This window comes from Limanda limanda, chromosome 4, assembly GCF_963576545.1.
Source record: "Limanda limanda chromosome 4, fLimLim1.1, whole genome shotgun sequence".
NCBI lineage: Eukaryota > Metazoa > Chordata > Actinopteri > Pleuronectiformes > Pleuronectidae > Limanda > Limanda limanda.
This window is the reverse complement of record NC_083639.1, coordinates 11,075,593-11,088,070: the sequence shown is the minus strand read 5'-3', so window position 1 is coordinate 11,088,070 and position 12,478 is coordinate 11,075,593. Positions and strand designations below refer to the sequence as shown.

The 12,478-nt window shown below is 43.5% G+C and overlaps 1 protein-coding gene across 1 annotated transcript in view; it reads left to right on the top strand.

Moving 5' to 3' along the window:
- LOC132999547 (low-density lipoprotein receptor-related protein 1-like) overlaps positions 1-12,478 on the top strand; it is a 112,769-nt gene that overhangs the window by 29,113 nt on the left and 71,178 nt on the right. The window contains exons 3-6 of the mRNA XM_061069240.1: positions 2,839-2,976; positions 8,831-8,950; positions 9,654-9,782; positions 9,881-10,144. Of these exons, the coding sequence (XP_060925223.1) occupies positions 2,839-2,976; positions 8,831-8,950; positions 9,654-9,782; positions 9,881-10,144 (651 nt within the window). The remainder of the gene's footprint in view (positions 1-2,838; positions 2,977-8,830; positions 8,951-9,653; positions 9,783-9,880; positions 10,145-12,478) is intronic.

Below are 12,478 nucleotides of genomic sequence, written 5' to 3'. Positions count from 1 at the left end.
AATGTAAAGTCCATGATGGATGAGAGGGGACAGGCAGACCCATTGGGAAACAAGGAAGGAACAAAATAGCGAGCGATGTGCTGAATTTTTTTATTTTTTATATTATTTTTTGAATTGAAACAATCTGTGATACCTAGAGATGAATTTGTCTTTGTCATGGTCGTGCAGAAACCAAACAAACTGGTTTGTTAGCAACACAAGAACAGTTTCCCCAACTTATAAAACTACAGAAAGTTTTCTGATGTCACAACATTACGACAGGCAGCCCTGATTAATTAGCACAGAGTGAATGTTCGAATTGATTGATCGGTCGCTGCACTGAGTCAAACAGATCCTGACGTACACTGTCTCATTATCAATGTAGTCTCTCCGTGATGGTCTAAACACTTCCCTCATTAAGTGGCTTTCGCTGTGGGATTAGAGTGCATAAGGGTTTGTGTTATACTTTGTAAAAGTGCAATAAGTTGTTTCAACAAGGCTGTAGGACATCTAGAGAGAACTTCGTGGTGCCACAGACAGTGAACCACATCATTTTATCTCTGGGCTCTAGAATTCGACACAACAATATAAAGAAGTGTGAAGGGGCTGGATCTTTTTAGACGTTTGTTACGTGTTCAAAATGGGCTTTCGACGATTTGGTGAGAAGGATGAGTAGAGAGGTTAAGCAGTAAACCTGGAAAGAACAGTCTAGTGATAGAGATTCTTGTTCTGTTTATAGCTGGTGGAGATAATCTCCAGCCTTGTGTGTTCTCTTGTTCATTTCACTGCAGCTGAAGGTATAGTAACTACACACCAGAGCTCTTGCTTAGAACGGGAGAGAGAAGGATACACCCAGTTTCTGCTAATCAGGAAAGGCTTTACTATCTGGACCATCTTGTTGCCATGTGGAAGATATCTTTGCTGTGCCACTGTAATTATCTCCACCATGAGAGTTTTGATTGCTGTTTGTTTGTCTCCATGATTACTGAACCAATTTCCATGAAATGTTTCGGGAAACTGATTAAAATGTCGGGGTGGATGAGCAGATTCAGGAATTGTTTTCACTGTCTTTAAAATCTGTAAGCAGGGGTCAAAATGATGAGTCCTCCAGAAGCTCTCTGGTTTCTGTTCCGATTTAGTATGACGAATCATGATTGAGCAGGCTTTGGTTTCCTGCAGGTAAACAGTCTGTGTGAAAAGCAAAAGAGATGGAACACATCGACAGAAATGAATCCAGTATCAGCTTTTGAATGAATCTTCATTCATATGCAGATAGTTGTAACAGAGATTAGCCAAAATGTCATTTGGACAAAAAACACCCACAGGAAGTATCGCTGTTTATGTTTTGTTTTGAGAAACGTTCAACTCGTGTGATAAAATAAACTAGTCGGACTGAGTCTTGGCCAGGATCTGCTGTCTACATCTCAAGTCCCAAAATACTGTCCGCTTGCCAATGGGCTCCGAGATTTCTTGTGTGATAATATTTAAGGATTCTGTCAGTTTGGATGCCTCACTATGTTGGCCCAATATTCTATGGCTTCATCTCTGGTGTTTTTATTGAATTCATATCCACAATGTTTGCTGCTGTAGGTCAATATCTGTCTTTGTTTCTGGGTGTCATGACGAGACCCACCACAGCAGTGCCATCCACAGATATTGAGGAACAGATATCCTGACAGGCAATCACTTGGTGAGATTATAGAAAATCATTTCTGTGTTGTTGCAATCTTGTAAATGTGTCGTGAGCCACACACACCGGCCGGCCGCTCGTCATCCACTGGTAGAATGGAAGGGCAGTATTTTACTAAGATTGATTTTAAAGTATTTCTGCTTTACTGAGCAGTTTATACTTGGGGCAGAATAGATGAAAGAGACAAACAGAGAAGGCAGATAACAAACAGCCGGGGCTAAAATCAATCTTTAAAAAAAACCACAGCTACATCGTACTGTAAGATATGCGCCTCCATGACTCCAAACCAATCTGCTTGCAACAGGGTGTTTGAGTGTCACAGCTGGAGCTGTGTTCTCAGAGAAGGGTTTGCAGTGTTATCCATGTGGCAAAGAAATTGTGCTTGTGTATCTGCCTGCTGAGAGATGCTCTTGTTACAAACACAGGCAGAAAGAATCGTTTTAGTAACTTAAGTCGACAGAGGGTCGGACAGACCTCTCTAAAACTCACTGGACATTTTTGGGAATGCTTCCTTTATTTTGATATATATACACATTAAATAAACACCACTTCATTTTAATTTATGTAACTAAAAAGTCCTTACTTATGTTGAAATTATTTATCAATGAATCGATTGGTTGTGTTTATGATAATTCATCCAAAAAGATTGATTGAGTGATTCCCTGGGAGAACCGGGAAAACTTTGAAACTTACCCTAACTCACAATGTTAAAGAATGTGAAAAGAATCCGGATCCACACCAAAAGTTGAAGTGTTATTTCCTGACCCATAACAAATCCTTCCACCAAGTTTCATGGAAGTCTGCGTAGTAGTGTTTGCGTAATCTTTCTTACAAACAAACCAAGTTTTAGTGGAATCATCTGTTTAAAGTTCTTTACACACAGGTCAGACAGTGTAAAGTCAATAGAATGATAAATAACCAAATGAAAAGTTAATGTGAAGCTTTAAAAGAGCCAATAGTTTCCAGGAATTCCATAAATTTGGAATTGGCAAAACTTTGACAACATTGAATTGCACATCTGATGTTAGTCATGTGAAGGAATGTTACAGAACAAAGAATTGAGAGAACTTGAAAAACAGCACAAATTTGGCTCTAAGTCATAAAAAGAACCTCAACTTCCTACTTTGGCCTTTTCGTTTGACCGTGTTTGTGTTTTTCCTTTCTCTCAGGTCCACACAGCACTGTGTCCCGGTGCCCTCCCAATGAATACCAGTGTGGAGGGACGGAGCTCTGCATCCACATGGCCAAACTGTGCAACGGTGTTCCCGACTGCACCGACGGCTGGGACGAGGGGCCACACTGCCGAGGTACCACTGTCCCACACATCCATTCTGCTGTCAGACAGTCTGTACACATGAGTGTAAAAAGGGTTAATAATGTCATTATTGTGCTGGTGATCCCTGTGTGAATGAAATGAAAGGCAGAGGTCTTGGAGTCCTTCTATTATATAGTTCTCACTCCTTCAGTCGTCACAGGAACATCATGTGATATTGCTCTTTGTTGAAACACGCTGTGTGTGTGTTTTCCATCAAACCACAGTCTGTACGCTACATGGAGACACAACCAGCTGGAGGGTGGACATTCACTATATTTACAGTGTATATTTAAAGCAGGGCAGTCGTAAATTCCGTCCGTTAAATACACATTAAAATGTAAAACATTTTCAAACCAGAAACCAGGAAGTTATTTATGATGACCCTGTTATAGCTGTTAATAGCTGTTATGATCCAGTCAGATGATCCAGACCACATCCCAAGACAAAAAGGAAAAACCTTTATTGAGCAACAAAGCTAAATGTCTTCACTGGGTCGGCGGTGGAGGTCTAAAGGGAACTTCAACTGCACTGAGAACTTCCTCTGTTAGCAGATTCAAGGTTCAGGGTTTCTTTTATAGAATTGTATTTTATGGAGATTCAGTATTTAATCAACTGATAAAAATTGTCAAGACGTATCAGTATCCACGTTTAAGTTTGCGCATACCTATATTTCAGTTAAATATATGTATCTGATGATATATTAGTACTGAAATGGTTACTCCTTAATATTGGCATTGGCATCAGCCCTTAAAAATCCATTCTAACCAGGCTCTAATCCTGTGATACTCTCTACACGTTTCACAGCTTGATTTTTTAATGATTTTAGTTCTGCAGCTTGAAGCATGAATTGTAAAATCTGATGATCACCTCTTTTTATCTTTGTAGGCACGTCTGTCAAAGGTTAACAGACGAGCACAACTGATGATCAGAAAATCAAACACGTCCATCAAGCAGCTTTGTGCCTCAGATTAGACTAAATCCTGACGTATGTCAGAACAGCCTGCATCATTACCACTTCATCATTAATACATACCCTAGAGCAGTGGTTCCCAAACTGTGTGCCGCGGCACACTGGTGTGCCGTGAGGCAAGTCCAAGTGTGCCGTGGGATTTTGTGACAACCATAGCCTACTGCAATATAGTATACAACTATACAAAAATAATTATTTTAATTTACTATATACTACTTTGAATGCACTCATTCCATAATACAGAGGCAAACTCTTTATCTAAAAACTATTTAAAAAATCCTCAAAGAGGATCCCACATTTCGCTGTTCGCGCAGTGGCGCAGGTGAACACAACATTAAAACATAAACAAGAGGGAAAATGGAGCGCTTTCTCTTGCGGAGCAAACCACCAACCACCAGTGCAGAGACTGCCGAGTCCGACAACCCCTTTTGGAATTTTCACGTGAACACGCTGTCCCTCATAAGGACAGGCTCGCGGATGAGAGCTGGTGCGCCAGGCTGGCTTACCTTGCAGACATATTTGGGCATCTCAACGAGTTAAACGCCAGGCTTCAGGGCAGGAATGAAAACATTTTATCATCCACAGACAAGATTCGGGGCTTTATGGGCAAACTGACCCTGTGGCGCGAGGCTTTGGAACAGGGCTCCATGAACATGTTCCCGCTGGCATCAGCTGCGCCACAGGCAGCCAGTGAGCGCGCTATATATGCCGAACACCTTCAGACCTTAAAAGAGAGGTTTGAGCGCTATTTTCCACGTGTGGCGGACATCGAGGACAATGACTGGATCCGAGACCCATTCAACCAGGAGTCCGAGTCCTCAACCGAGAAGCTCACTATGAAGGAGAGAGAGGAGAGCGCAGAGCTCCGTGCGGACCGCACGCTGAAACTGAAATTTAGTGAGCTCACACTCGATCAGTTTTGGTTGGTTTGTGCATCAGAATATCCAACCATCTCCCACCACGCTATCGACCAACTTCTTCATTTCCCCACCACCTACCTGTGTGAGTTGGCGTTCTCCACTCTTGTTCACATGAAGAACAAGACCAGGTCACGGCTCTCTGTTGAGCAGGACTTGCGAGTGGCCCTCTCCTCCGTGCCACCAAGGATTAAAAAAATCTGTGCGCCCCGACAGGCACATGTGTCCCACTGATTTGTTAGTAGGCAGAATATTTACAAAAAAAGCCTGATTCTAAATGTTACAGTTATAATTTGTGGGTCAGATTCAGGACCATGCAGCTTTCTCATGGACAGTTCTCTGCTGAATTTCTGTTTCCTTTGCCTCACCTGTCTGGTTGAAATGGGTGTGTTTGATTAAGCCCAATTTGATAAAGTTTAAATATTTTTGTGAAGTATATTGTTAATAAATATTTCATGAGTAGAATAGTTGTCTTGGTCACATCTTATTTGGCATTAGTAAATAATTATAAACTTAACAGATAAACAGATGATATTAGTGATAACACGTGTTATAAGGCTATTTTGCACAATAGGTGTGCCTTGAAATTTTTATTTGTCCTTTGGTGTGCCTTGGGCACAAAAAGTTTGGGAACCACTGCCCTAGAGTGTATGCTAAATATCAACGACCTTGATTTGTGTTAATAGTAGATTTTCTCTCTCATCTCCAGCCTACACAGACACCAGCAGCTAAAGCTGGAGCCAAAATCCAAGATTTAATGATTAGTTATTCCACGACTCTGAATTTCTTTCTTTCTAAAGGCCGGCGCATGCTTCTGCGTTTTCACGGGAACGGAGACGCAGGAGCCCTTGCGGGCCCCTCACGGCCCTTCCTACGTCCTTACGTGCGTCGGCCAATTTTTCTAACTAGACGGCAAAGCCCCGCAAGCGTCACCCGGCCGCGAGGGCTGTGATTGGTCTGCTGACTACATCATTTCCGGAGTCGCATTTCCGGTTCATGCCCGGAAACCACGGAGGATTTAGAAGAACGAATATGGACCAGATAGAAGAGCACTTGGCAGAAGAGATCCAACACTATGTCCACTAGTATAACCCGTCACTAACCGGCGGATTTTTCCGCCAGAAAAAGGCTCTGCGGAGCCGCCGTGGCGATGTAAATAAATCGCTCTTCTTCGTGCAACACACAAAGAGCCGACTTCGACAAAAAACATTACTGCGCCTAGTGTTCTGGCGGGGAATTGCATGGCAACACGCGCAACGGTTGGAGAACCATGAATGAGAACGAGTCCTGCGTTACAGCTGCGTGCCTGCGGGCCCCTGACGACGCAGAAGCATGCGCCGGCCTTAAGAGTCAGAGTTAAATACAAACCTTACCATTTCTTGCTCTCCTGGGGTTCAACCTGTAATTCTTCTCCTCCACTGAGGTGGTCACCTGCTTTTTCCATCTCTCCTCTGCACTTTGGGTTTAAAAAGATGAGCTGGGATGAAATATTTATTAAAGAAACATGGAGAGAGGGATTGGAAAGCGCATCAAATTTTCATGCCCTTTCAGGCTGGCTGGACTTTGAGGTCAGAATGGACTTCTCTCTGTGTGCATGTGCGAGTGTTCACCTCATATGGGACCTCAGCAGCTTTCTGTGGACAAACATGCAACTCCCACGGGGTTGAGCAGTTATTTTAAGGCTCAGACTTGGTTTTAGGGGTTAAGTTCAAATTATATTGAAAGGTTTGTGTGTGTGTGTGTGTGTGTTTGTGTGTGTGTGTGTGTGTGTGTGTGTGTGTGTGTGTGTGTCTGAAGTATGCGTATCTCTCTGTGACATCTTCTGTTTTCCAGAGAGGTGTTAAGTGCCCCAGTCAGGGGTCATCTGACAGATATGAGCGGTTTGCATTCTGAACCCAAACAGAAATTTCGTGGTCATTTCTTTTGCTCCAGAATAAATATTTGGTGGTGTGTGTCATGGTCGGTTGTTTACATTGTTGCCCATGTTGGTTTTCTAAACACATCTCAGTTGTTTGGTGCTCAGACTTGTTTTGGAAAATTCCGGGCACGTCTGTAATTTGAGCTGTGGTTGTCTCAGCAAGCCTCCGGAGTGCAGATGGGAAACTTGTGTACGTGCCGCCTCTCTTTAATATTCATTACTACGATAATACTTTATCACTGACATAGGAAATTCATCTGGTCAGTAGCTCTGAGTTACGTACAGTACAGCACCAGAACTGTTGTGCTTTGGTTTCCCTTTGAAAGTGTGGCGTCTTGAGGAAGAGTTTGTTGATCCTGGATTGTTCCTCTCTCCCCGGAGATGTTGTGTTAGTGCGAATCGTCTGCCAGCGTTTCTGGGCAAAGTGAATCATTTGTGACTGATAGATCTCAGCCCGGTTTGACATGGCTGTGTCTGTTTGACTATGACTCACTGTGTCTTTATTTGTATCTCACAGGATGTGCAGAGCTCTGAAAACTCTGCCGAATTTCCATTACGCAGTCACTCAGCTGACTGGAAGGTGTGACAGGAGCGTGCTGTGTTTGTGCCCTTCTGTGTTTGATGTGGAGTATGTCGCAGTGGAGATGGTTGGGGTTAGCAGGGAGGTATTGATTGTCAAATCAGGCCTGAAGTATTTGTTTGCTTTCCATTCCGGGGTTAGATATCTAATATTTATTGTACTGGGAGGCACGGTGGTGCAGCGGGTAGCACTGATGCCCCACAGCAGAAAAGTTCTGGGTTTGAACCTGATCTGAGTTTGGATGTTCTTGCATGATTTCCTCCCACCGTCCAAAGACATGTGGCTTAGGTCAATTGGGTGTGAATGTGAGTGGGAACGATTGGTTGTCTCTAAATGGCTGCGTCCACACTTCATCTTTATTTTAAAACACGTCACTCTTGCCTTCCAAACAACATTCATAATATTCTATGTTTTGATTCATAAAAACATAGAAGTTTGGAAACGCTGCTGGCCCTGTTTTATTTTAAAAACTCCGGGGCTGCATTGTAGTATGGACAGGCAAAAACAAAAGATTTGAAAATGATGGCGAAGTCTCCCACATTCGCTTCCTGATTGGTTCTTCTCAGTTACAACTCAAGTGTGGATGAATACGTATGGTTTTAGAGCTCCATTTGAAAATTACATATGATAGTATGGATGTGGTCTATTTCCTTCCTGCCATATTCTGCTGAACCTTCCATGGAAGTTCCCACTTCTCGCCTATATTGTCAGCTTGGATTGGCTCCAGTCCCCCCCCCTCCCTCCCATGACCCTTTGAAGGACAAGCAGTGTAGATAATGGATGACAGGGTTTGTTTTTCTCGAGGGATATGCTCTCATCAATGTTGGATTCTGGTCAATGGATGTGTTTAATTTTTCAGTGCCAGATTGAAACGCTATATCTACGAGCCTTTAAGTTTCTGATTTGCTGATATGTACTCGCACAACGATCAACCGCAGTTACTGTAGATAACATTTCATTTCACTTCTGATGCTAAGTTGATTCATAACTGAGCCCAATATTTCAACAGGAGCCTCACTGTCAGGAGGAGGAGGAGGTCCCGGGGAGCATTGTTCAAATTTAGCCGTACACGTCAACAATTAATGCACCTCCGCTCCCAGCTGAGCTCTAAATGTTCTCCCAAAAGGGAACAATGGCAGCTTCAGCGGCACCTGCTCCTGATACCTACAGGCATGTCGTAAGCTCTGTGTCTGCCAGATAGCACCATGGGGGATGAATGAAACTTAACAGATCACAGTATAATTTTTGGGTTTATTGCAGAATGTTAAATGGATTATTACGTAATTACGGGCAAATCCACTTCCCTTTAGAACCGCGGTCGTTTGTGTTTGCAGCCCGATACAATGGGGGCGATAGGAAAGAAACATGAATAAACACTCCCCCCTTGTTCCTGCATTCATTGCCTCATCATCCTCTCTCTCTTCCTCTCTCTCTCTCCCCCTCTTCTGTGTCTATCTTCAGAGTTCATATCCAACTGCACGCTCATGGGATGTCAGGAACACTGTGCAGTGACTCCTGAAGGGCCCGTGTGTTACTGTAAAGGTGGTTATGAGATCGGCGCAGATGGAAAGATGTGTAAAGGTGAGTTCTTGTAAGTCCCTCAGTGATGCCTGACATTTTGAATAAACTTTTAGCAATAAGTCGCAATAGAAAAATACCAGATAATTCATCTTTTATATTCAAATATATTTATGAAAAGGAAACCGCAGCATTGACAGTATGAGAAACCCACTGGATATGTGCAAAATGTTGTTCACTGTGCAGCATCAGCAGCAAACATAAGCTTACGTGGCTTACACGCTTATCAGTCCAGTAACTCCACATCAGTGCTGCAGTTATTTCATCCCCCAAAGCTGCAGCGCCACTGTTTATTTAGGTTTTTTGAGAAACTCAACCACGTGCAGAGCACTCAGTGGGTAGTTCAGGGGGGCGTGGGAGTGTGGGGCATTTACCACAAAAGCCTGTTTAGAAACACTGAAATCTCAGTAGTCATTTGGGTTCACAGAGGACTGACTGGCAGCGATGAGCGATACTTATGTAAGCCAAGCCAATGAATTATCACACAATACATGAATCACAGACTCAACCTGGCAAAAACACATGACACATGAAACCCAGAATTCTGCTTCGCTAAGCAGAGTGAGTATTTTTTGATCAGCACTTTTTTTATATCATCTATGGACGGGTCTATGTTTTCATATTAATCCTCTGTGCTTTGTGAACTGATTTTTTGTTTTTATATTTTAACCGAGCAATAACACAATCTGTGGTTTTTGTGGTTCAGATTTTGATGAGTGCACAGTGTACGGGACCTGCAGTCAGTCCTGTACGAACAGTGAAGGCTCGTACGCCTGCTCCTGTGTGGAGGGCTACTTGTCTCAGCCAGACAACCGCTCCTGCAAGGCCAAGAATGGTGAGTATACCACAACCCCCCCGCAGGACTGAACGACCGATCTCTGTTCATGGTCCTCGTGTCTACTCTTAGCTCTGTCATCTATGTCACCTCTCTAGTACCAGTAGATCGTCTGCCTGTACTGTTGATTGCCAACTCCCAGAACATCCAAGCCACCTCCCTGAGTGGCACCACACTCCACAGCCTGCTGTCCACCAGCACCAAACAAACCACCGCCATGGATTTCCTCTATGCCGAGGAGACAGTCTGCTGGATCCACGTCGGGGACGCCCCCTCGTCCACGCACCTCAAATGTGCTAAGATCCCCAATCTGAAGAGCTTTGCAGAGGAAAGGGTCATCAACATCTCCCTCAGCCTGCACCGTGAGTACACCGCAGCATTTCTAAATCACACTGTCATGGTCCAACCGGCATTCAGTGAGCAGCAGCACAGAATTCAGCACATTATGATCTGCAAGGGCCAATAATACACAGTTAAATTCTCTACACATAATGCACAATAACACACACCATGCCACCTCACCCAAAGTATCTGTGTGTGTGTTTGTGTGTGTACAAGTTTTCAGGATTTTCTAATGGGACAAAGGCCAGAGGCACTCTCCATCACTGGTGGCCACACAGCAATATGTCAAACATCTCATAATTTTTTCAGGCTGAATCCTCCAGTTTCTGGTTGTGAGGCTGTTTATGTGCAAATGTCAGACCTGCACCACACTTCATATAACGTATATAGAATTTTAATTTGTACATAACTCATAATAAATTGTGTGTGACAAGCAAGTAACACATCTTCTCACTCAGAAAAGTATATTCCACTGTTCTATTCTTCATGCAGGTCTGGATTAAGTGGAGTATAGAAGTGATGTGTACAGCAGGATCATAATTATACACTACACCTGCAGCGGTCCACAATCAAACATTCAGCATAAACTGCCCAACAATATTGGCCATATAAATAACTCATCCAGTCAATCAAACTATGCCAGTATCACAGTCACTGTTTTCAGAAAATCCTGGCCGTGGATTTATCACTTATACGAGTGCTGGTACGGTATGTATGTGTTTTGTGGACTTGGGATATGACCGTATCCCCTAGGGACCCTGTGGGTTAATGCGAGTGTACAGGAAACCAGGGCCCATGTTAGTAGCCATCATTGTTTGACCGAAGTTAGTGCCTTGTCCATATCCTCAACACAAAGGTCACCGTGTCTGGTTTGGAAACCTCAGAATCGTGTTCCTGCTCTTTGCAGACGATGTGGTTCTGTGGCTTCATCCAACTGTGACAAGTCTGAGTCAAGTCTGGGGCAGTGACCGAATGAAAAAAGTGGATGGATTTAGTTCCTTTGGGGGGCTGTGCTCAGCCTTGGGGTGAAGAGTAAGGATATCCAGAGGTAGCAGAGTCGCTGCCCCAGTGCATCAATAGGAGCCAGTTGAGGGTCAGGGTATCTGAATAGGATGCCTCCAGGGCGGCCTCAATCGGAAGGTTCCCAGAGCACGTCCAACTGGAAGGAGACCCCAGAGGAAGATCCAAAATTCGCTGGAGGGATTAAATAAATCCTACGTGCCCCGAGAACTCCTTGGATGTCTCCAATGGGAGTTGCAAGGCATATCTGGTGAGATACACATCTGGAATATCCTGCTTAGCCTCCTGCCATTCAGAACTAACCTTGAATATGCTGGGTGCATGGAATAAAAAAAGGCATAACTTCAAAGTGTTGAAGTACTCAACGTACTGCAAACCTTTTTTTGTCATCACAGTTCATGAGTCAAGTTCAACTAACCATGGCTCATTCAAATTCAAGACACAACACACAGGTACTCTTCACCCACACTTGAGGGAGATGTACTTCTAATCTCACCCAATGAACTTTGTCACACCAACACAGGTGAACTGCTTTTCCTCAACATTTTTAACAAACTATCCTTTTAAAAAGCGATGGGGATGAAATTTGCATTTCAAACACCTCATTCATCCAAAGGGCAGAAATTGGCCAAACTCTCCAAACTAGAATGGACATATTTATATTCCTGTGTGTCTGTGGGTTGTTTTAAATAAGTTTCAGTTTTAAATTTAAATGATAACAGGTGGACAATAAAAGCCCAGTATTGTGGCCAGAACCGATCCATCCATCCCTGTGGAATAGACGTGTCCCTAGCTTCTCATTGCTCATGCACAGCCTGTGAGTCATATATGACGGTAAGACATTAAAAGCAGCTGGGATTTTCCATGACCTAAATATTGTTTGCAGAACTCAATGAAGATTCTTTCGCCCCCCCCCAAAAAAAAAATGAAGCTGAGTGCGAGAGACGGTGCAGATGTAAGAAGTGGAATTAAATGCAGATGTGTATGCAGCGAATGCGTGATCACCTGCACGCTTAAAGCTGCCACACCCCCACTCTGCATGCTCCTCGCCAAGTCACAGCCGGATTTGTTTGGCCTGCTTGTTTCCAGTGAGTCAGAAGTAGAGCAGCAACGGAAACAACAAGCTCATCCTCACAGCGTCAACAGAGGTGCTTCATTGTACTATCTTAGAGGGAAGTGGTTGACAGATGGTTTGTTCTCGCTGCAGTATCATTCTTATCTGCAATTATAGGACTTTGGTTTGAATGAAAACAACATTGCAGTTATGCGCTCACATATTTTTATATTATTTCTGCCCTGTCCTTCCCCAGTTGTCACCACAATCACTTAATTCA